The sequence below is a fragment of the Lolium perenne genome, chromosome 4 (assembly GCF_019359855.2).
Source record: "Lolium perenne isolate Kyuss_39 chromosome 4, Kyuss_2.0, whole genome shotgun sequence".
NCBI lineage: Eukaryota > Viridiplantae > Streptophyta > Magnoliopsida > Poales > Poaceae > Lolium > Lolium perenne.
The window spans coordinates 200,718,940-200,743,483 of record NC_067247.2 but is presented as its reverse complement, the minus strand read 5'-3'; the positions used below and the strand labels follow the sequence as shown (position 1 = coordinate 200,743,483).

The following is a 24,544-nucleotide window of genomic DNA, read 5'->3' as shown; positions in this document are numbered from 1 at the left end:
CATGGCCGGACAACCCCAGGGGGTGGAGTCCCAGGTGGACTCCACCAAAGGTGGCCGGCCACCCCCCCTCATGGAAAGGTGGGAATCCCACCTCAAGTGGGAATCCCACCTTGGGTAGGTTTCATGTCATATGGAAGGTTTTGGTTTGGGGTCTTATTCGAAGACTTGTAGACCAACTCTTGGGGGTTCCACCTATAAAAAGAGGGACAATGGGAGGGGGCCGGCCACACCAAAGCCCTAGCTTGGCCGCACCCCTCAAGTGGTCGGCCACCCCTCTCCCAAACCCTAGCCGCCCCTCCTCCACCTCTTCTCCCGCATACGCTTAGCGAAGCTCCGCCTGAGATCTCCATCGACACCGCCACCACGCCGTCGTGCTGCCGGGATTCCAAGGAGGATCTACTACTTCCGCTGCCCGCTGGAACGGGGAGAAGGACGTCGTCTTCATCAACACCGAACGTCTGACCGAGTACGGAGGTGCTGCCCGATTGTGGCACCGTCAAGATCTTCTACGCGCTTTTGAAAGCGGCAAGTGATCATCTTCTGCAACAACGAGATCTAATCTCGTAGGCTTTGGAAATCTTCAAGGGTTAGTCTCGTTCATCCCCTCGTTGCTACCGTCTTCTAGATTGCATCTTGGCTTGGATTGTGTTCTCACGGTAGGAAATTTTTTGTTTCCTATGCTACGAATCCCTACAGTACCTCTGTACTCACTTTCTTTCGACACCCTTGCTAGACTGTGAAAATGAAGTGGAGGCCACCGACGGAGCACCGGAAGGAGATTACGAGCTGGTCTACGAGGAATCAGATCTGTCCGTAGGAGTGGAAGGCGTGGACTATGGGATAGTCTACGGGCCCGGCAACAATGATGCGGAGGAGTAGTGTCATACCCTAGTAGCATAGAGCTGAGCAACGTAGTAGATTACCTAAATAAGTTGCTGAGCTCAGTTTAATCTTTATGATGGTTTGTAATAAACTTTAGTAGTATCTTGGGGTGTTCTCATCGGACCTGTGAGAATACCAACTTGTTAAGGTTGTGATTGTAATATTATCTCGAGTGTTATGACCTGCAATGTTTCTGTTGTACCACTCTGAGGGATGTGATATTTGTGAAGAAGTCCCTTCATGAAGATCATATCAACGACTTGTATACTACAGCATGCAGTGGTATGCTGGGTCACCGCACAAGTCTCCGGTCTGCCCAAAATAGTCTCCGTGCCCCTATACTGAGGGTGAGGCACACCAGCTTCTCACTCAAAAACTTGGGTCAGGATTCTTTCACCGGAGTCTCCGGCTTTGGGGTCCAGAGTCTCCACTCTAGGCACACTGGAGTCTCCACTCCCACAACTTCAACATTTCTCGAGCCCTCTCCAAAATTGTTCCTTGGCATCCCTACAACAACAACTAATACACAACCAAAATCTACGGGCATCGTCTTCGTCTTTCCACTTTTAAGGGGTCGAACACCGTGATAGGCTTACATATATAACCACTAAAACACATAAGCACAAAGTTTAAAAGTCCTAGTTAACAAACACACACAACACAGTTATGGGAGAAATGCCCCTTCAACTACACCAATGGCCACATAGATGTGGACGATGACAACAACAAGGATTACGACGATGGTCCGTCCGATCTGCCGATCTTCAAGCAGGAGGTTCAGCCGCGAGATCTAAGTGTGGAGGAGACCCTCGAAATGGCCATCGCCCAGAGCGAGCTCGACGACCTCGTCAAGTGGGAGGGCCTTACCATCTAGCTGCGGGAATCCGTGCTAGCCCAGGGAAGGTTGTCACGCCGTCTATCACCCCAACACGTGCACCACCTCCCGTGCCTACGCTTAGCGCCAGCGGCTGGACTTCGTTCGACGACATTGGACATCGGAGACGCCAATCTTTATCGACCTCGGCGACGAGGAATATGCGGCGATGGCGCAAACCCTTGTTAGCTAGGGTTTATTCTATATTTGTATAAGTTTTTTTATTTTTCATCTTGTGTAACTCACTTTTTATTAATATAAATCTTATTGGATAAATTAATTTGCATCGGGCCAGTGGTATAACCTCGATCCAAATGGACAAGTGATCCTAGATGCCGATTTTATATCCACGATACGACGCAAACGGATCAAAACAAATATTTTGGTGCCCAAAATGAGTCGGGCGGTTGAAGATGGTGTAGGAGAAAATAGTGAACATGAACGTGAATTCCAATTTGGGCCCAAATCTTTTTAGCACGATAGTTCTTTTTTGCATGTGTTCTAGTGTAGTCTAGTTTAGATGGCATTGCTGAAATTTCTACGTGAGCTTGATTTTTCTGTCTTCGCCTACTCTAAATACACATGTACTCCATTTGGATCAAGTTTCTTAACACATGAGTTGGGTAGCACAAGGTTGTGATTAAATCAAAATAATGGAGGTCCGTAGAGTTGAACTCGAGAGCGAGTGGGCGAGCGAGGGACAAGCCTCCGAACCACCTCGCCGGCGGCCGGCCATCGGCGGTGCTGCTGGTGGGTGGGCTTGCCCTCGCCTTCTTCGTCGCCGTCCACTCCCCCCCGCTCCCGGTGCGCGCTAGCTCCTCCACCCCAGTCTTTCGTTTTCTCCACTGCTTCTCGTCCAGCTTCCTGATTGTGTCGGTTGGTTGGGTTTCTTGCAGGATCCTGGATCAGGATGGACGCCGACGGCGACGAGGTCCTCTGCGCGCTCTCGAGCTTGCTCCCGGGTAAAGTACAACCACAAATCGCCTCCCACCGAGCCCCTATACCGATGAACCACACCACGCTTAGCCTGTAGGTGTTACAAACTCCTCACAACACAACCAGCCGTGAGTTAGGCCTTGATCACTTCTTGTGATTGAAGTCTACAAGGGACAGGGCGGGATTACCCGGTCTAGTTCATGATCCCGAAATATCCGCAATACTTCATTTACCAAGCCGGTTTTGGATGGGATAATCCCAATATCTCCCATGAACCCCCTCATTTCTGTGGAAATTAAAAACACTCCACTATACTAGTGGATTGGGATGGAATATTATTTGAGGCCTTGAGGGGATTGGGTGAAAGGAAGGGTTGCACCAAATCCCCTCCAATCCCCGATCCCCTTGTGGATGAAATTACACCCCTAGTCAACAAATGGGAATTGCTTGGTTCCCTTGGCTAGCCTTGCCTGCATTTGCTAAGGCCAAAGCGAATATAAATAGTACTTGTTTCCTGAAAGTACGGAGCACATGACTAGTATTAAACATGATACTTGCTCATGGAGTATCTCTCCACAAAAACAAGGAAATTTGACTTACTCGTGCAAGGGTCATGAGCCTTGCTCGTGGAGGATTACTATCCAAGAGCCAATTCTTTTCTCCCAATTAAATATTGCATCAAGGGAATGCTTTGTTTCCCCTTGGGGATGAAATTACACGTCTACTAAACAAGGCCTTTATGGGAATGTGTGGTTCTCTTGGCTAGCCTTGCCTACATTTGCTAAGGGCAAATAAAATTTAAATAGTGTGTGTGTACTTTTCCCCGAAAGTACACATCATATGACTAGTGGCAGGATGATTCTTGCTCGTGGAGGGCCTCTCCACAAAAGCAAGGAAATTTGGCTCACTTATGCAAGGGTCACAAGCCTTGCTTGTGGAGGATTACTATTCAAATGGCAACAAAATTCTCAATTAATGCTACTTAAGGGGCAAAGCAATTCTTGCTATTGGAGGAGAGCAAGTTTTGCTCTCCCTCAAAATCAAGGATTGCCTTGCTCATTTTAGCAAAGTGCATATTTTGCTCCTCAAAATAAATTTATTACTTGATGTCCAAAACCAAGGGTAAGCTACGGGTACGGTGGTGATCCTTGCTAGTGGGGGAGAGCCATTTGGCTCTCCCTCAAAATCAAGGAAATCTTTGCTCATTTAAGATATTCAAAGGTCAAGGCAATCTTTGCTAGTGGAGAAGAGCAAATTTTGCTCTCCCTCACAAGCAAGGATTGCCTTGCTCATTTTACTGAAGAGCACATTTTGCTCCTAAAAATAAATTAATTACTTGATGAATTTATCAAAAAGCAACGCTACTCTACCGGTAAGGTGATCCTTGCTAGTGGGGGAGAGCCATTTGGCTCTCCCTCAAAATCAAGGAAATCTTTGCTCATTTAAGATATTCAAAGAGCATGGCAATCTTTGCTAGTGGAGGAGAGCAAATTTTGCTCTGCCTCACAAGCAAGTATTGCCTTGCTCATTTTACCAAAGAGCATATTTTGTCCTATAAATAAATTAATTACTCGATGAATTTATCCAAAAGAAAGGCTAAGCTACAGGTAAGGTGATCCTTGCTAGTGGAGGAGAGCCATTTGGCTCTCCCTCAATTTCAAGGAAATCTTTGCTCATTTAAGCTATTCAAAGGGTAAGGCAATCTTTGCTATCGGAGGACAGCAAATTTTGTTCTCCCTCACAAGCAAGGGTTGCCTCCCTCATTTTACCAAAGAGCATACTTTGCTCCTCAAAATAAACTTTATGAACTTATCCAAATGCAAGGCTAAGTATAGGTAAGGTGATCCTTGCTACCGGGGGAGAGCCTCTCTCAAAACCAAGGAAATCTTTGATTATTTAAGATATGCAAAGGGCAAGACAATCTTTGCTAGTGGAGGAGAGCTCTCCCTCACAAGCAAGGATTGCCTTGCTCACTTTGCGCAACAAAGCTCTCCTTCAAAACCAAGTAAATCATTGCTTGCCCAAAAGCAAAGATACGGAAGGGGCAAAATGATGTTTGCTTGTTGTTGATCTAACTTCTCTTGTTGGAGTTACTTTGCTCAAAGTTTTAGTCAGCATGTGTCTTATTTAGTTGGAGGGTGGGTGGGTAACTCTGCCTATGCTATGCATAGCTGGTCCCAAGCCCAGAAAAAAAGAGGAGGGACCAACACTATCCAATTAAGGGAAGATGTGTGGCCTTTTTTATATTCTTTTATGCTCATTGTGTTTTTTAGAAGGTAAAAGGCCTAGGAATGACAAAACTCTACTAGAAGTGATTAGTAAAAGATAAATCACTTATGAGATGGAAAAATTATTCACTTGTTTATAGCTAGAATTCTCTCCCAGTGAGCTTCCGCTTCCATCATTCCCTTGTATTCTTTATGAGTACAGTTTGTCCCTGGGTGATAATCAAATGGAGATTGGGGTTTGATAAACAACCACAGCTTGGTGAGCATTTGAGAGCTTCATTCGCAAATCGTAGTGGTGTTTAAAGAACAGTATTAGACGTCCTGAACTGTAAGAAAGGCTGGCTACCGCCTCTAGAGGCCACATCCCCCACTGCACCTGAGAGTCTGGGGTGAGCCCACCTCCATTCCTTGGTTTTATTGTTTACTGTTTCTTCCGTATTCACAATTAGAGGCTGGTGTGACTGAAATGGGGGATTGGTGCATAATACTTGGTTTACAGGATACCTATGTCATAGGGTGGTTGTGGGCATACTTGGATTATAGGTTTCAACTGTTATGGTCGGTATTGTATCACTTTAGCTGGCCTCAAGATCTTAGTATCTACCGGACCTAATTAAAGTTGTCAAGGAGAAACTGGGAATTATATGTACAATTTTTTTATCTTGTCCGAGAGGGCTCTATTTGACCTACTACTTCTGTAGTTACTGTGTTTATGCATATTCATCTGCAATATGCATGTTTGATTACAATGACATTGGAGTTGCTGATGTTCTTGCATGGCAATTTGTATAGATCTATGCCAACATTTCCATTTGATTACCTACTTGTGCGCTGCTTTGATGATGAGAACATTCATGTTTCTAGTAAAACAATTTGTTCTCAAGAAAGTTGTCTACTAGGATCCTCGCCGGCGACTACATACGTTATTTGGGTAATAGTCTCTTGAAGAATTAACTTACTGTTAGTAAGCTCTAACTTTAAGGGGGTTCTTACTTTATACATATCCGCATCTGTTTACAATAAACAATCAGTTGCTTCTTCATCTTACCAGTTTGGAGCAAAGTTGCTAGGGTTTTCCTTTTTCTTGAAAAGTATGTAATGCATGTAAGCTTTTTGAATGACCCCTGAGCTTTTGTTAACTTCTGATAACTCTTATGCAGTGTTATTCCATAATAGTTTTGGGTGAGTATCGGTCCTGCCACTGTTTGCTTTCTTCTATATTTCGATGTTCTTGTGCTACTACACATTACAAAGTAATAAAAGTATATAGCAGGTAGATATGGTGTTTGCTGATTTTATTCAGGGAATGAGCAACATCACATTTGTTGAACTGGGAAATGTTTCAATAAAAATATTTTGCATGATGATGTAGCTGGTTCTAACCTTTGTACAAGGTCTTGACATTTTTTGTTGTAGATTGGGCATATGGCAGTATTTTTTTTTTAGGGGTAAAAAAAAGCTCTGGAAAACCTCCATGTGGTAGTATTTCTATGTACTGATGTTCCAAACATTCATTGACCTCTGGATTTCTTGCTTTTCAGGAGAGCGGTGAAGCTTACACTGTTGGAAAAACTCCATGTGGTGAAACCAACCACCTCAGTTGATGAAAGTGCTTTGTTTGCTTCGATGTTGTGCCTTGGTTTCTTTCATTACAATGTTATCGACTCATTCTAATTGAGCAGTTCTTGAGAGGCAGGTGGAGCATAGAGGATTACTGGAATTTGGTAGTTAATACTATTATTTTATTGTAGCAAACAGACTGTTTGCGATATGCAACTGCTCCTAGTGATACATGCATTCTTTAGTCAAACATGTATAGAGAACATATATGGATGGGACTTGGTTTCCTTGAAATGTACAAAACCTTCATAGACAAGGTTACTTTCTGGAACGTTTGGTTCTGAACAGAAAATAAAAGGGGCTAATGCTGGAGTTCCATAGAATTGCAGTCTCGTATCAGCGTTGTAAATTTAAGCAGTGGGATCTTTGGGATTGCTTAAATATCATTCTATGATCCTGAAAGCTAGTGGTCTTAGCCCATATGACAGTAAAGTCCCAAAATTGTAAGCTACATCAGTATGTGATCCTGGGTGTATGTATGTGCACGTGTGTCTTCCTTAGGCACGTTAAACTTTTGACAAATTTTGCGGAACTTTGCTTGAATTGTGACGACTAAATTGCCTGTAAAGCCATATCCTCCTGCCAATTCTCACAATCTTTTGCCAAAGCAGGCTTCGACGGTCATATTGAGAAGCAAAAATGTGAAACATATTCTCTCTGTCTGTCCAAGGTTTTGTTTGTCCCGCAGATCCACAATTTACAGTGAAACACTCCCCGCCCTTTTCCAAGCGGCAGAAGCATCGCATCCCCGGTTCCCCACCCCACCTCCGATCTGCCGCGCTCGCCGGCGCCGATGACGAGGGCGTCGTCGTCGACGCAGCAGCCGTCGCCGCGGCGGCCGACGGTGGTGCTGCTGCTGTGGCTGGCCCTCGCCTTCTGCCTCGCCGTCCTCTCCATCCAGTCTTCCTTCACCTCCCCCAGTGCGCTCACTCCCACTCCCCACGCCCGAACCCTAGCTCGCCGTCCCCCCTTCCCCGGACCGGCCTAACTCTGTCGGTTGGTCTCCTTGCAGGAGCGCCGAGCAGGCTGGATCTCAACTCCGACGAGGTCCGCACGCTCTCGGGGTTCCAGTCCCGCGTCCAGCAATGCGTGGTACGTCCGTGCCGGCCCCGGCTCACTAACTACATTTTGCTCCTATCTTTAGCTTCGATTCTGAAATCTCAACTTTATTTAGGCAAGCAGGGGACTTGGCCTCACAGCAGATATTGTTGATCACTGCGAGCTGTTCCTTAAATTTCCTCAAGGAACCAACAGCACCTGGGTTAGTGTCCATTCACGTTCATATGCATTACTGCTGCTCTTCATCGGGCATCATTCGACAAGGATTCACTACTGATGACACTTCTTTTTAACTTTTGCAGTACAATCCTCAGTTCAAAAAATTCGAAGCGTTACAATACAAATTCAATGTCTGTCAAATTATCCTTTTGTGGGAACAGGTCAGCACGTGTTTACTGAAATAATGTGTCTATCAGCGTTTATACACGTGTTAATGCTAATATCATGTCAGTATCGCAATATGACGACTGTGTTGACGAGGGAGTACTTAGATGTGCGGCCAGATGGATGGCTAGATTATGCTGCTAAAAGGATAGCCCAGCTGTAAGTTGAAGGTTAGGTGCATTTTTTCTTGTGAGGTGACGTCAATCTCGCCGGTAATTTGTTTTTTATTTCTAAATATGCAGAGGTGCTGACAAATGCTACAATCGTACTCTGTGTGAAGAGCTCCTTAGTATCTTGCTGCCTGCTAAACCCCCTTTCCATCCACGCCAGTTTGCGACATGTGCAGTTGTTGGCAATTCAGGAGATCTCTTGAAAACTGAGTTTGGACGAGAGATCGATGCGCATGATGCTGTGTTCCGCGACAATGAGGCACCTGTTAATAAGGTAATAACTTCCATATCTTGTTCTCAACTTGTTGACCTCACAATCTCCTTCTTTATACTTGTGCTATGGATCAATTTACTGTCCGTATTGCCTGTCTCTGCCCCTTGCCATCGTCATCAGCTTTGTGTTGCTGAAGTGTCATATGGACTAGAGCTGTATACTTCTATCCTGTCAACCGATAATTATGTTTCTTCTAGAACTGATGCACATTAACACTTTCCATAATGTCACCCTTCTGTTTTTCATCTGCAGAAATATGCAAAATATGTTGGGTTGAAAAGGGACTTTCGACTGGTTGTCAGGGGTGCTGCTCGAAATATGGCACCAATACTGAAGGGCTCCTGTAAATGCTTTGACCCTGATTCCTCCAGTTGACTTCATTCCTGATAAGGCTTTAATTTACTTTACAGTAAAAGAAAAAAAGATATGGTATTCATTAGTTTAATTTACTTTATGATATTGCTGAAACTGTGAAAGGTCACTGAACAGTACCCTTCATTCTTGTTTCCTAATTTGACAACTGATCTGTTGAACAGTTAGAAGAATCAAGATTTATTATCTTTGAGCCATGATCTAACTTCCCGACTTATCATTGCAGCTGATGAGGCACTTATTATAAAAAGTTTGACGCATAAAGAAATAAATGCAGTGATAAAGGTAATACATATTGAGCTGAGCATCTATTATTGTTTGTTTATTTCTTCCCTCTTGAGGTGAAGTGGTGTGTGGTGAACAAATGTGGAACACATTTCATTTTGTATAATGTTTTAGCTGATTCATATTACTTGACACTAGTATGTATGTATCTAGAACTAAAATATGTCTACATATCTATACTAGAGGCAACTAATATGAATTGGAGGGAGTAGTTATTTGTGGAAGACAAGAATAATTTATATTGAACACAAGACAATTGTTTTTACCTGGCAGGAACTTCCGAATCCTGTTTACCTTTTTCAAGGTATAGTCCTAAGAAGAGGTGCTAAAGGAACTGGTATGAAGTCCGTAGAATTGGCCCTTTCCATGTGTGACATTGTCGACATTTATGGTTTTACAGTTGATCCTGGCTACACGGAATGGTGAGTTAGTGCATGGTGTAGTACCTTCAGATTTCCCTACAGTATTTTGTGTGCGCTTCTGTATAAACATGTTTTCTACATACTTCATTATTTCAGGACAAGGTACTTCTCACCCCCTAGGAAAGGACACAACCCACTGCAAGGCCGAGCTTATTATCAACTTCTGGAATGCCTTGGAGTAAGTCTCAGCTATATTTTCATTCTCAGCTATATTTTCATTCTGATTTGTGCAAATAATGCTGTCCTGTCCCCAATCTAATTACCTGTATGCAGGTAATTCGGATCCATTCCCCAATGAGAGCACAAAGGGTGGAAGATTGGTCAGATGTGCCAAGCAAAGAGGAGATCAGAAGAGCACATGCTGCAGCATTTCGTTTAAAAAAACATGAAACGGGTCAGGCAGGTGAATTGGGGCCATTTAGCAATTGTAAGGTATGGGGAACAGTTGACCCAGATTACGGGCCAGTGTCAGGAACTTCGGATATGAGTGAAACACGGAAGAATTCAAACTACAGCAAGTGGGAGTTGCTCCCACTTGAGAGCCTGAGAAATGAGGCCCAGGAACACCATGTCCAAATGGGCGGCATATCTTTATACAAGCTGGACGGTAACACAGCAGATGATCTTGTTTGTGTGAGGCATGAGCGTTCATCTGGTTAAGATAGCGGCAGAAGATTTTCCTGGAGATAGCATTTTGACCCTAAGTAGGATCTGTTTCACGATGGGCCTCAGAAAGATTCTCTGCAGCAAGATGCAGAATGTTGGGTGGAATCTGCAGGTTTATGTGGTTTGTCTCGTAGGGTTGCAAGAGGCATCTGATTCACGCCATGATTGTGGGTTCGCCATGACTCACGCAACAGAAAAAAAAAACATTTGTTTGGTTGCTTCGCAATTTCTAGGTCAGTAGCTTAACCAGTCAAGGCTCGGGAGGTATTCTGTGGAACATAACATTAGTAGACTGTGAGATATGTCTCCGCTTGTCGCTGCAAGTGTAGGCTAGTTTTCGTGTGCAAAAAATGAAGTGGCCATCTTACTATTCTGAAGTATAGTTTTCCTATTGAGCAGTATCTCTAACACAGAATTGTACTTTTTGTTGTTGACAAATGTTACATTCATTTCTGTGTGCGATACAAGTTTCTACTAACATTTCATCGCCATGAATGAACAGTAAAAGTACTCTTCAAAGACGGTGCACGCTGTTCCCATTTTCTGGATATTTTACTGTCATCTAGTAGTGAACCGAAAGGAACTGCATGTTTGCAAAGACATTCTTTCACGAGCTTGCATATGATAGTTTATCGTATTGTTTCAGTTAAGTTTAATTCAGCATCTGATGGCTCAGTGCACGTTTCCTACGTGTACGTGTACGTGTACGTTTCCCTGTGGCAGAGTGAGAAGTTCGAGCTAAGTTCCAACTCTGGTATCCTAATACATGATCCATCCTCGTGGATCATGTATTAGAGCATCTTGGATCATGTATTAGAGCATCTCCGTTCGCGTTCTCTAAAGCGCCCCAAAGCGATTTGGGGCGCGCCGAACGAAAAAACGCTCCCAGCCGCGTCCCTCAAAGCCGCTTTTTGTCCGGCGCGTCCCGATATGGTGTCCGGCGCCCCGAGGCCTTCCCCGCCTCACAGGGGACGCACCGGGGACGCTGGACACACCGAAAAGCGAGGCGAGGAGTGGCGGGGCCAACCCGTCAGCGGTAGAGGAAAAATTCGTCTCCCACTCCCGCCAAATCGCGCCCGTTCCGCCACATCGCGCCTATCCCGCCGCGCATTTCTGGCCTCCCAACACATTTCCCGCCGCCGATTCATTTCTCCTATCCCGCCGATTCATTTTTCCCTCCCGCCGCAGCTACCCTTTCCCCATTCCATGGCGCCGCCGACAACCCCCAAAAAGATGGCCAAGAAAGCGGCCAAGAAGCCGCCGGGCAATGAGACGAAAGGGACGAAAGCGCCCTTCGCGAAGCCACGGAAGGCGCCGGCTCCGAAGAAGAAGCCGGAAGGCTGGACCGATGATCAATGGCATCAAGATTGTCTGCGCCGGAAGATGGCGACGGCGGAGCGGAAAGGACGGAGGGCGGCGCAGCAGGAGAAGAAGGCTCTGGCGGCGCGCGCGCACCAGCACATAATGGCCGGGTGTATCGCCGCCACCAACGCGAGCCCATGGAGTACGTCGGTGTCGGCGTACGTTCCGGGAGTGATCTCTCCGTCGACATCCGCCTTCTACAACGATGGCCCCTCCGCCTAACTTGTCACCCCACTACCAGGATGCGCTGCCGCATGGCGGCTTCAACCCCAACAACCTCTTCTACTCCCCGGCGTACGAGCAAGCGCCTCAGCGCGAGCCAGGACCCGGTCCAAAGGACGCCCCGTTCACTGGCCGCAGGGGGCCGCTCGAATTCGACGGCGCCGGTGCTGAGGAGGAGGAGGGGGAGGAGGAGGAGGAGGAGGAGGAAGAGGAGGGGGTGGAGGACGACGACGACGACGAAGAGGGCGGCGAGGAAGAGGACGAGGAGGGTACCGGTGAGGATGATCTCGTGGAGGTAGACACGGACGGCGTGAGGACGAAGAAGAAGAAGAAGAAGGTGTCGGGCACACGAGGCCCCAAGTGGACGGCAGCGGCGCCGACATCAGCCAACTGGTACGACTCTTTCTTGCATAATCTGTAGCGCCTACATTATGTTCGATGAAATGATTGCGCTTTTGTTTGGTTAGTTTGACAAGGCCATGGATTTGTACCGGAGGAACTCGAACGGTCACAAGACTTTCACGCTGGCGCATTGCTATAGCAAGCTCAAAATGAACCACAAATGGCAGTTGACGCGCCTGTCGTTGTCACAGGGGAAAGACGCCATTGATTTGGATGCACCGCTGGCAACGTCGGCAGGGAGTCCTACTGGCAACAAGGATGCCAAGGCCGCCTTGGCCGACGTTGCGTCGTCCGAGAAGACGCAGGAGTCAATCACGAAATGCCTCGCCGACGTCTCCTCGACCTTTCTCTCCCGCGACAAAAAGGCCAACGAAAGGTGGGCGGAGCTGCTCAAGAGGCAAGAGGAGAAGTTGGAGCTCAAGAAACGCAGGGACGACATGTCCCTGCTGAGAGTGTCGACAGAGGGAATGTCTCCCCGGACGCGGGCGGCGCGCAACTTCTTCAAAGGCCAGATCCTCGACGACATCGAAGCCAAAATAGCGGCGGCCGAGGCGGCGGCCCAGGCAGCGGCACCGGCAGCAACCCCAACCCCGGAGCAAGAGCCGGCAGACGCGTCTACCGCAGCATCTGCTGCTACACCTGTGTCAGCCTCTGCCTCGGCGACGGCGACGGAGCAAACGGAGCATGCACAACACCGGGCAGATCGCGACGAGTTCATCGTGATCGACGGGCCTACGTCGACTCAGGATGCGTCGGCGTTGCTCAACCCCTTTGATGAGGACATCCCTACTAGACTACTACCTCCGTCATTGCAAGATGAAGACGATGCCGCTGTGACGCTCAAGTCCAATGAAGTCAGGATTGGACTAATGACACGAGCTCGTGCGAAGCTACTTAAGCAACAGGTGAACTTGTTCCTATGTGATACTTTGATCGATGAGAACTTTATACTGCCTAAGTCGTATTACTTATGTATGCTCAGGTATGAAGAGGAAACAAGCATCGCACGAGGAGGAGAGGATCAGCTGGACAAGAAGCTGGACGTGAAGCTGGACATGGAGGTGGACATGAAGACATCCCATGGATGCGCGAGGGAGGAGCGGGAGGCATGCACGAGAGGAGGAGATGCAGTTCAGGCCGGCGCCAGTTCCGGTCAGACCGGCCGTGCTGCCGGGCCAACCGGTCCCAGCCCCGGTTCGACCGGCTTCCACGCCGGATCCGTCCGGTCCAAACCGGACGCCACGCTTGTGCCAGCCGGGCACTATCCAGTAAGCCCGGAACCGTAGCCCGGTCACTACCCGGCGCCAGGCCCGGTTTCAACCGGCCTGACCCGGTCCCAGGCCCGGTCGACCGGCCCCCAGGCCGGCCGAGTCCGAGTCTGTCTCGACCAGATCTATTCTGGGTCGGTTATTTTTGTCTTTTAGACCTGAGGTCATCCTGAACCCCTATATAAGTGCCCAGCACGCCCCCAAATTAGGTTTAGACCACGTTCAAGATAAACCCTAGTTCATAGTTGATTGCTTTGCAACTCTATTGAATCTCTACACCATATTGCATCGATTTGGTGTTGAACCCCTGAAAGTCTTGTGTGATCTGCTGTTCCATTGGGAATTAGACGGTTGCAACTTACCGCTTCGTGGTCGGCGGCTACGTGCGCAAGTGTGTGGAGTTGCGAATATCTTGCAGGGTTGAGAGCTGTTGCATTGGCGACAGGGATCGATCGAGAGACTCGACAACGTCATACAAGTTATCATCCACTTCATCATCGTGTATCTCCGCTGTGTTCATCCCGTGATCATCATCGCCACCGTTGCTTACTGAGAAGATCGGGCCACCCCATATCATCTTGGTATCAGATTTCAGTGTTTCCTCGGTAAGCCATCCACAATCCACCCCAGTTGAGTTGTGAGTGTTTCCTATCTAGAAAAAGCCATAAAAAGTTAGGGTTAGGGTTTACCATAGCCTTAGATTGCACTAATTTCGAGTTTTAGTTGCTTTTCGTAGTTGTTTTTGCGTATCTTTTCTTCCATCTAGTATTATTAGGGTTTGAGTCTCCGCTATCATCTAGTTTTTGTTTTTGTTTTCCCGAGTCCACATAGCGTACAGTGTGCTTGTTCCCAACCATAGCCACAACCTTTCGATATAACGTGACTAGGAATTTCCCCAGAAGAGACTAGTTTTACCGCTCGACGGGCTGCTCGTTATGGTTTTGGTGCTTTGCAATTTCTGTTGGCCGTGTTATCAAGGAGTTGAGTCCTAAAATCAAAAAAAAAGAATAGAAAAGAAGCAAAAAGAGCTACATAGCTGCGTGTGTTACAAAAAGAAAATCAAAAAAGAAAAGGTGTGAAGTGCTAGTAAGATCAAGTGAAGGCCTAGTTTACTTCTCTGCACCTGTAGTTGAGCAATCTTGTGCCTGTTTCGTTGAGCTTTGCTAGTGTCTCTCGAGTGCATTGCAACCTTTCATCCATATAGTTGCATTGCCACATTTATCGCCTTGTGTGAGTATCATTGGTTGTCTACGGTCAGCGCTAGAGCTTGTTATTGGTGCAAATAGGTAGCCTACCTACAGCCCCACATATATCCTACTTTGCCGTGTGATTTGTTCTTATACCCTTGATATTCGTTTCGCTACATCCGTGCACTAGTTGTTACTACAAGTGGTAAGCAACACTAATTCACTTTGGAGCGGTAAGATTTCCTTTTCTTATCAGTTTTGAGTGAGTTGTGAGAGTACCACCATATATTTTTGATTTAGTGCACTAACCTACTAACCATGTCTTCTAGTGATGAGAAAATTGTTAACCAGAAAAACAAGGATGCCGCTGATGTGATGACATGGAGGGAATATGAAGCTCTTCGTAATGAGATACGACGTGAATTCCGCACTCAGGATGATGAGCTTAGGGGGACGGTCCAAGGGATCTCCCAGAAGCTGGATGCTACTAATGAGACCGTCACTACAATGAAAGATCAAATGACGGATATCCAGCGTAGTCTTCAAGTTTTGAAACTGGCTGTTGACAATCTTACACAACAACAGCAACAAGAAGAAGCAGAAGACCCTGATCTTCAGGATGAAGCACCTAGTGTTGGTCGTGATGCTGGACGTGGTAACCGTGGTCGTGGCTTTGTTGAACTCGGACGCCATGGTCGTGGGTTTGATGAAGAAGACGGATTGGGTAAGCCCAAGTTCTCCATACCCAAGGTTGAAGGAGGAGCTGATGTTGAAGAATACCTCACTTGGGAGCTAAAGATTGAGAAGTTATGGCGCTTACATAACTATACTGAAGATAAGAAGATCAAGCTTGCTTCTTCAGAATTTGATGGCTATGCATTGTGTTGGTGGGATGGACTTGTTCGTGCTCGAGAAGAGGATGGTGAGCTGCCTATTATCACATGGCGTGCTATGAAGGCGGCAATGTAATCTCGTTTCGTGCCCACTAATTATTTGCGAACTATATATGATAAGTTGACCCTATTGAGACAAGGTGTGAAGACTTTTGATGAATATTTCATGGAGATGGAGATGCTTATGCAGCGTGGCCGTGTCTGTGAGTCACTTCAGATGACAATGCAGCGTTTTCTACATGGCTTGAAGTATGATATCAAAGGCATTGTTCGTTATCACAGTTACACCACTATGAATGAGTTGCTACATCATGCAAGAGAAGCTGAATCACGGTTGGCTGAGGCAGCGCAAATCAAAAGTCGTGCTACGGGAGCTGGGCGCTACACGCCTAGGGCGCCCCCATCTACGGCGCCGACATCGTCATCGCGCCCCGCACAGTTTTCTACTCCGTCTAGCAAGCCGGTCTCCAATGTGTCCAACACAAAGAAGTCCGAATCTGCTGCAAGTACGAGTGATTCTAGCATGTCTACTACGCGCAACTGTGATATGAATTGCCATACATGTGGAGGCAAGGGTCACTTCAAGAGAGATTGTCCTAACCGCAAGGTCATGATTATCAATGAGGACAATGAATATGAGACTGGAGATGATGTTGATCCATATGCTCCAGAAGATGATGACTATGACACTGATGGTGTAGATGAATATCCGTCTGATGCTCGCACTATTGTTGTGTCTCAGCGTGTGATGGCGCGTGAAGCACACGTCCGTTGGGAACCCCAAGAGGAAGGTGTGATGCGTACAGCAGCAAGTTTCCCTCAGTAAGAAACCAAGGTTATCAAACCAGTAGGAGATGAAGGCCACGTGAAGGTTGTTGGTGAAGGAGTGTAGTGCGGCGCAACACCAGGGATTCCGGCGCCAACGTGGAACCTGCACAACACAATCACAATACTTTGCCCCAACTTAACAGTGATGTTGTCAATCTCACCGGCTTGCTGAAAACAAAGGATTAAACGTATGGTGTGGAGAATGATGTTTCTTTGCAATGAACAACAGAGAACAGAGATTGCAGTAGATTGTATTTCAGATGTAAAAGAATGGACCGGGGTCCACAGTTCACTAGTGGTGTCTCTCCAATAAGATAAATAGCATGTTGGGTTAACAAATTACAGTTGGGCAATTGACAAATAGAGATGCACATACATATATCATGATGACTACTATGAGATTTAATTAGGGCATTACGACAAATAACATAGACCGCTATCCAGCATGCATCTATGCCTAAAAAGTCCACCTTCGGGTTAGCATCCGCACCCCTTCCAGTATTAAGTTGCAAACAACAGACAATTGCATTAAGTACTGCGCGTAATGTAATCAACACAAATATCCTTAGACAAAGCATCGATGTTTTATCCCTAGTGGCAACAGCACATCCACAACCTTAGAACTTTCTGTCACTGTCCCAGATTCAATGGAGGCATGAACCCACTATCGAGCATAAATACTCCCTCTTGGAGTTACAAGTATCAACTTGGCCAGAGCCTCTACTAGCAACGGAGAGCATGCAAGAACATAAACAACACATATATGATAGATTGATAATCAACTTGACATAGTATTCAATATTCATCGGATCCCAACAAACGCAACATGTAGCATTACAAATAGACGATCTTGATCATGATAGGCAGCTCACAAGATCTAAACACGATAGCACAAGAGGAGAAGACAACCATCTAGCTACTGCTATGGACCCATAGTCCAAGGATGAACTACTCACGCATCAGTCCGGAGGCGGGCATGGTGATGTAGAGCCCTCCGGTGATGATTCCCCTCTCCGGCAGGGTGCCGGAGGCGATCTCCTGAATCCCCCGAGATGGGATTGGCGGCGGCGGCGTCTCTAGAACTTTTCTCGTATTGTGGATCTCGGTAATAGGGTTTTCGCGACGGAGAGAATATATAGGCGAAGGGGCAGAGTCGGGAGGCGCTCGAGGGGCCCACCCCATAGGGCGGCGCGCCTAGAGGTGGGGCCGCGCCCCCCTAGGGTGTGGCCGCCTCGTCTCCCCTCTTCGTCTCCTCTTCGGACTTCTGGAAGGCTCCGTGCAAAATAAGACCGTGGGCTTTTGTTTCGTCCAATTCCGAGAATATTTCCTGTGTAGGATTTCTGAAACCAAAAACAGCAGAAAACAGGAACTGGCGCTTCGGCATCTTGTTAATAGGTTAGTGCCGGAAAATGCATCAAAATGATATAAAGTGTATATAAAACATGTGAGTATTGTCATATAACTAGCATGGAACATAAGAAATTATAGATACGTTTGAGACGTATCAAGCATCCCCAAGCTTAGTTCCTACTCGCCCTCGAGTAGGTAAACGATAACAAGGATAATTTCTGAAGTGACATGCTACTATCATAATCTTGATCAATACTTTTGTAAAGCATATGAGATGAATAAAGTGATCCGAAGCAATAGTAAAGATAATGACTAAACAACTGAATCATATAGCAAAGACTTTTCATTTATAGTACTTTCAAGACAAGTATCAATAAGTCTTGCATAAGAGTTAACTCATCAAGCAATATATTCTTAATAGAAGGTTTTGAAACAACACAAAGGATGATTAAGTTTCAGCAATTGCTTTCAACTTGTAACATGTATATCTCATGGATAATTGTCAACATAAAGCAATATAACAAGTGCAATAAGTAAACATGTAAGAATCAATGTACACAGTTGACACAAGTGTTTGCTTCTAAGATAGAAAGAAGTAGGTAAACTGACTCAACATAAAGTAAAAGAAAGGCCCTTCGCAAAGGGAAGCATGGATTACTCATGTGCTAGAGCTTTTTATTTTGAAAACATGGAAACAATTTTGTCAACGGTAGTAATAATTCATATGTGTTATGCATAAGACCTCTTATAAGTTGCAAGCCTCATGCATCGAATACCAATAGTGCTCGCACCTTGTCCTAATTAGCTCGGATTTCCATGGATTATCATTGCATTACATATGTTTCAACCAAGTGTCACAAAGGGGTACCTCTATGCCGCATGTACAAAGGTCCAAGGAGATAGATCGCATTTGATTTCTCAGTTTTGATAGATCTCAACTTGAGGACATCCATACCGGGATAACATAGAAAACAGATAATGGACTCCTCTTTAATGCTTTAAGCATTCAACAACATATAATATTCTCATAAGAGATTGAGGATTAATGTCCAACTGAAACTTCCACCATGATACATGGCTTTGGTTGGCGGCCCAATGTTCTTCTCTAACAATATGCATACTCAAACCATTTAATCATGATAAATCACCCTTACTTCAGACAAGACGATCATGCATAGCAACTCACATGATATTCAACAAAGGTGTAAAAAGTTGATGGCGTCCCCAGAAACATGGTTACCGCTCAAAAAGCAACTTATAAGAAATAAGATACATAAGCAACATATTCAATACCACAATAGTTTTTAAGCTATTTTCCCATGAGCTATGTATTGCAAAGACAAGGAATGAAATTTTAAAGGTAGCACACAGGCAATTTACTTTGGAATGGCAGAGAAATACCACATAGTAGGTAGTTATGGTGGACACAAATGGCATGGGTTTTGGCTCAAGGTTTTTGGATGCACGAGAAGCATTTCCTCTCAGTACAAGGCTTTGGCTAGCAAGGTTGTTTGAAGCAAACACAAGTATGAACCGGTACAGCAAAACTTACATAAGAACATATTGCAAGCATTATAAGAATCTACACTGTCTCCTTGTTGCTCAAACACTTTTACCAGAAAATATCTAGACCTTAGAGAGACCAATCATGCAAACCAAATTTCAACAAGCTCTACAGTAGTTCTCCACTAATAGGTTTAAACTACATGATGCAAGAGCTTAAACATGATCTATGAGAGCTCAAAACAATTTCCAAGTATCAAATTATTCAAGACCATATACCATTTACCACATGAAGCATTTTCTGTTTCCAACCAAATAGCAATCAACGAAGCGGTTTTCAACTCCGCCATGAACATTAAAAGTAGAACTAAGAACACCAGTGTTCATATGAAAAAGCGGAGCGTGTCTTTCTCCAATACAAGGAATGCTACGATCCAATTTTATTCAAACAAAAACAAAAACAAACAGACGCTCCAAGTAAAGCACATAAGATGTGACAGAATAAAAATATAGTTTCACTAGAGGTGACCTGATAAGTTGTCGATGAAGAAGGGGATGCCTTGGGCATCCCCAAGCTTAGATGCTTGAGTCTTCTTTAAATATGCAGGGATGAACCACGGGGGCATCCCCAAGCTTAGACTTTTCACTCTTCTTGATCATAGTATATCATCCTCCTCTCTTGACCCTTGAAAACTTCCTCCACACCAAACTCAAAACAAACTCATTAGAGGGTCAGTGCATAATCAAAAATTCACATGTTCAGAGGGGACACAATCATTCTTAACACTTCTGGACATTACCCAAAGCTACTGAAAGTTAATGGAACAAAGAAATCCACTCAACACAGTAAAAGAGGCAATGCGAAATAAAAGGCAGAATCTGTCAAAACAGAACACTCCGTAAAGACGAATTTTTTAGAGGCACTTAACAGGCTCAGATGAAAAACCTCAAAATTAATGAAAGTTGAGTACATATCTGAGGATCACGCATGAATTTTCGCAGATTTGTTTGATTCTTCTACATAGAGATCTACTCAAATTCGTGACAGGTAGAAATCTGTTTTTGCGCAGAAATCCAAATCTAGTATCAACTTTACTATTAGAGACTTTACTTGGCACAACAATATGATAAGGAGTGGTTTCTACAGTAGTAACAACTTCCAAGACACAACAAAACAGTAATAAAAACATACATGGGTTATCTTCCAAGAAGTGCTTTTCTTTAACGCCTTTCAGCTAGGCGCAGAAAGTGCAAATCAAGTATTATCAAGAGTATAAGCATCAACATCATAATTTGTTCTAATAATAGAATCAAAAGGCAACTTCATTCTCTTTCTAGGGAAGTGTTCCATACCTTTCTTGAGAGGGAATTGATACTTAATATTTCCTTCCTTCATATCAATAATAGCACCAACAGTTCGAAGAAAGGGTCTTCCCAAAATAATAGGACAAGATGCATTGCATTCGATATCCAAGACAACAAAATCAACGAGGACAAGGTTATTGTTAACCGTAATGTGAACATTATCAATCCTCCCCAAAGGTTTCTTTATAGAATTATCAGCAAGATTAACATCCAAATAACAATTTTTCAATGGTGGCAAGTCAAGCATATCATAGAGTTTCTTAGGCATCACAGAAATACTTGCACCAAGATCACATAAAGCATTACAATCAAAATCATTGACTTTCATCTTAATGATGGGCTCCCAACCATCTTCCAACTTCCTAGGAATAGAAGCTTCAAGTTTTAATTTCTCTTCTCTAGCTTTAATGAGAGCATTTGTAATATGTTTTGTAAAGGCCAAATTTATAGCACTAGCATTAGGACTTCTAGCAAGTTTTTGCAAGAACTTAATAACCTCAGAGATATGACAATTATCAAAATCTAAACCATTATGATCTACAGCATTCTGAAAAATTTCAGCACTTTTATCACAAACAGTTTCAGGCAATTTTGCACGCTTTGTACTAGGAGTAGAAACATTGCCAACACCAATTATTTTACCATTGATAGTAGGAGGTTTAGCAAGATGTGAAGCATTAACATTACTAGTGGTGGTAATAGTCCAAACTTTAGCTACATTATTCTCTTTAGCAAGTTTTTCTTCTTTTTCTTCTCTTTCCCACCTAGCATGCAATTCAGCCATCAATCTAATATTGTCATTAATTCGAACTTGTATGGCGTTTGCTGTAGCAAATGACTTAATATCTTTATCTTCATTAGGCATAACTTTCAATTTTAAAAGATCAACATCAGCAGCAAGACTATCAACGTTAGAAGCAAGAACATCAATTTTACCAAGCTTTTCTTCAACAGATTTATTAAAAGCAGTTTGTATACTAATAAATTCTTTAAGCATGACTTCAAGACCAGAGGGTGTACTCCTACTATTGTTGTAAGAATTACCATAACCATTACCATTATTAGAAGGATATGGCCTATAGTTGTTACCAAAATTATTTCTATAAGCATTGTTGTTGAAATTACTATTTTTAATGAAGTTCACATCAACATGCTCTTCTTGAGCAACCAATGAAGCTAAAGGAACATTATTAGGATCAACATTAGATCTACCATTAACAAGCATAGACATAATCACATCAATCTTATCACTCAAGGAGGAGGTTTCTTCAACAGAATTTACCTTCTTACCTTGCGGAGTCCTTTCGGTGTGCCATTCAGAGTAATTGATCATCATATCATCAAGAAGCTTTGTTGCAGCACCCAAAGTGATGGACATAAAAGTACCTCCCGCAGCTGAATCCAATAGGTTCCTTGAAGAAAAATTTAATCCTGCATAGAAGGTTTGGATGATCATCCCAGTAGTTAGTCCATGGGTTGGGCAATTCTTCACCAAAGATTTCATTCTTTCCCATGCTTGGGCAACATGTTCATTATCCAATTGCTTAAAATTCATAATGCTACTTCTCAAAGATATACTTTTAGCGGGAGGATAATATCTACCAATGAATGCATCTTTAAATTTAGTCCATGAATCAATACTATTCTTAGGCAAAGATAGCAACCAATCTTTAGCTCTTCCTCTTAATGAGAAAGGAAACAATTTTAGTTTTATAATATCCCCATCTACATCCTTATACTTTTGCATTTCACAAAGTTCAACAAAATTATTAAGATGGGCAACAGCATCATCAGTACTAACACCAGAAAATTGCTCTCTCAAAACAAGATTTAGTAAAGCAGGTTTAATTTCATAAAATTCTGCTGTAGTAGCAGGTGGCGCAATAGGAGTGCATATAAAATCATTATTATTGGTGCTAGTGAAATCACACAACTTAGTATTTTTAGGAGTATTCATTTTAACAGTAATAAAAACAAGTAAAGCAAATTAAATCAAGTAAAGTAAAGCAAGTAACTAATTTTTGTGTTTTTAATACAAAGAAAGCAAACAAAACAGAAAATAAAATAAAGTAAAGCAAGACAATAAACAAAGTAAAGAGATTGGATGTGAGAGACTCCCCTTGCAGCGTGTCTTGATCTCCCCGGCAACGGCGCCAGAAAAATGCTTGATGACGCGTAAAGCACACGTCCGTTGGGAACCCCAAGAGGAAGGTGTGATGCGTACAGCAGCAAGTTTCCCTCAGTAAGAAACCAAGGTTATCGAAGCAGTAGGAGATGAAGGCCACGTGAAGGTTGTTCGTGAAGGAGTGTAGTGTGGCGCAACACCAGGGATTCCGGCGCCAACGTGGAACCTGCACAACACAATCACAATACTTTGCCCCAACTTAACAGTGAGGTTGTCAATCTCACCGGCTTGCTAAAAACAAAAGATTAAACGTATGGTGTGGAAAATGATGTTTGTTTGCAATGAACAACAGAGAACAGAGATTGCAGTAGATTGTATTTCAGATGTAAAAGAATGGACCGGGGTCCACAGTTCACTAGTGGTGTCTCTCCAATAAGATAAATAGCATGTAGGGTGAACAAATTACAGTTGGGCAATTGACAAATAGAGATGCACATACATATATCATGATGACTACTATGAGATTTAATTAGGGCATTACGACAAATAACATAGACCGCTATCCAGCATGCATCTATGCCTAAAAAGTCCACCTTCGGGTTAGCATCCGCACCCCTTCCAGTATTAAGTTGCAAACAACAGACAATTGCATTAAGTACTGCGCGTAATGTAATCAACACAAATATCCTTAGACAAAGCATCGATGTTTTATCCCTAGTGGCAACATCACATCCACAACCTTAGAACTTTCTGTCACTGTCCCAGATTCAATGGAGGCATGAACCCACTATCGAGCATAAATACTCCCTCTTGGAGTTACAAGTATCAACTTGGCCAGAGCCTCTACTAGCAATGGAGAGCATGCAAGAACATAAACAACACATATATGATAGATTGATAATCAACTTGACATAGTATTCAATATTCATCGGATCCCAACAAACGCAACATGTAGCATTACAAATAGACGATCTTGATCATGATAGGCAGCTCACAAGATCTAAACACGATAGCACAAGAGGAGAAGACAACCATCTAGCTACTGCTATGGACCCATAGTCCAAGGATGAACTACTCACGCATCAGTCCGGAGGCGGGCATGGTGATGTAGAGCCCTCCGGTGATGATTCCCCTCTCCGGCAGGGTGCTGGAGGCGATCTCCTGAATCCCCCGAGATGGGATTGGCGGCGGCGGCGGCTCTGGAACTTTTCTCGTATCGTGGCTCTCGGTAATAGGGTTTTCGCGACGGAGAGAATATATAAGCGAAGGGGCAGAGTCGGGAGGCGCTCGAGGGGCCCACCCCATAGGGCGGCGCGCCCAGAGGTGGGGCCGCGCCCCCCTAGGGTGTGGCCGCCTCGTCGCCCCTCTTCGTCTCCTCTTCGGACTTCTGGAAGGCTCCGTGCAAAATAAGACAGTGGGCTTTTATTTCGTCCAATTCCGAGAATATTTCCTGTGTAGGATTTCTGAAACCAAAAACAACAGAAAACATGAACTGGCGCTTCGGCATCTTGTTAATAGGTTAGTGCCGGAAAATGCATCAAAATGATATAAAGTGTATATAAAACATGTGAGTATTGTCATAAAACTAGCATGGAACATAAGAAATTATAGATACGTTTGAGACGTATCAGCGTGCTCTTAATGTGTTGCCAAGTGCATCTACTCAGCGCTGCAATTTGTTCCAAACAAAGCCTTTAGTTGGTCCTGACAAGGCTTGCAAGGTCATTATTGATGGCGGGAGTTGCCGCAATTTAGCAAGCAAGGAGTTGTGTACCAAGCTGAAGTTGAAGTATCTACCGCACCCGCATCCATACTATATTCAGTGGTTGAGCGACAATGGTGAGATGAAGGTCAACCACATGGTGCG

General features: G+C 44.4%; 1 protein-coding gene and 1 long non-coding RNA gene across 2 annotated transcripts; both read left to right on the top strand.

Moving 5' to 3' along the window:
• The first annotated feature begins 2,333 nt into the window (after positions 1-2,333).
• Positions 2,334-6,863, top strand: LOC139830582 (uncharacterized). The gene is made up of 3 exons (XR_011743233.1): positions 2,334-2,560; positions 2,653-2,718; positions 6,462-6,863. It is a non-coding gene; the product is annotated as an uncharacterized lncRNA (long non-coding RNA).
• Positions 6,864-7,169: 306 nt separating this feature from the next.
• LOC127295166 (sialyltransferase-like protein 5) lies at positions 7,170-10,693 on the top strand. The gene is made up of 11 exons (XM_051325066.2): positions 7,170-7,460; positions 7,553-7,632; positions 7,715-7,801; positions 7,902-7,979; positions 8,051-8,142; positions 8,226-8,427; positions 8,680-8,770; positions 9,026-9,084; positions 9,358-9,506; positions 9,603-9,684; positions 9,780-10,693. Exons 1-11 carry the CDS (start codon positions 7,334-7,336, stop codon positions 10,164-10,166), a joined length of 1,434 nt encoding a protein of 477 aa, XP_051181026.1. The 5' UTR covers positions 7,170-7,333; the 3' UTR covers positions 10,167-10,693.
• The last annotated feature ends 13,851 nt before the right edge of the window (positions 10,694-24,544 follow it).

Bases quoted from the DNA above. Each gene is read 5' to 3' on its own strand.
- LOC127295166 (XM_051325066.2), top strand. From the start codon at position 7,334: ATGACGAGGGCGTCGTCGTCGACGCAGCAGCCGTCGCCGCGGCGGCCG. The intron at 8,143-8,225 runs GTAAGTTGAAGG...CTAAATATGCAG, and splicing joins GCTAAAAGGATAGCCCAGCT to AGGTGCTGACAAATGCTACA. The intron at 9,085-9,357 runs GTAATACATATT...TTTACCTGGCAG, and splicing joins AAATAAATGCAGTGATAAAG to GAACTTCCGAATCCTGTTTA.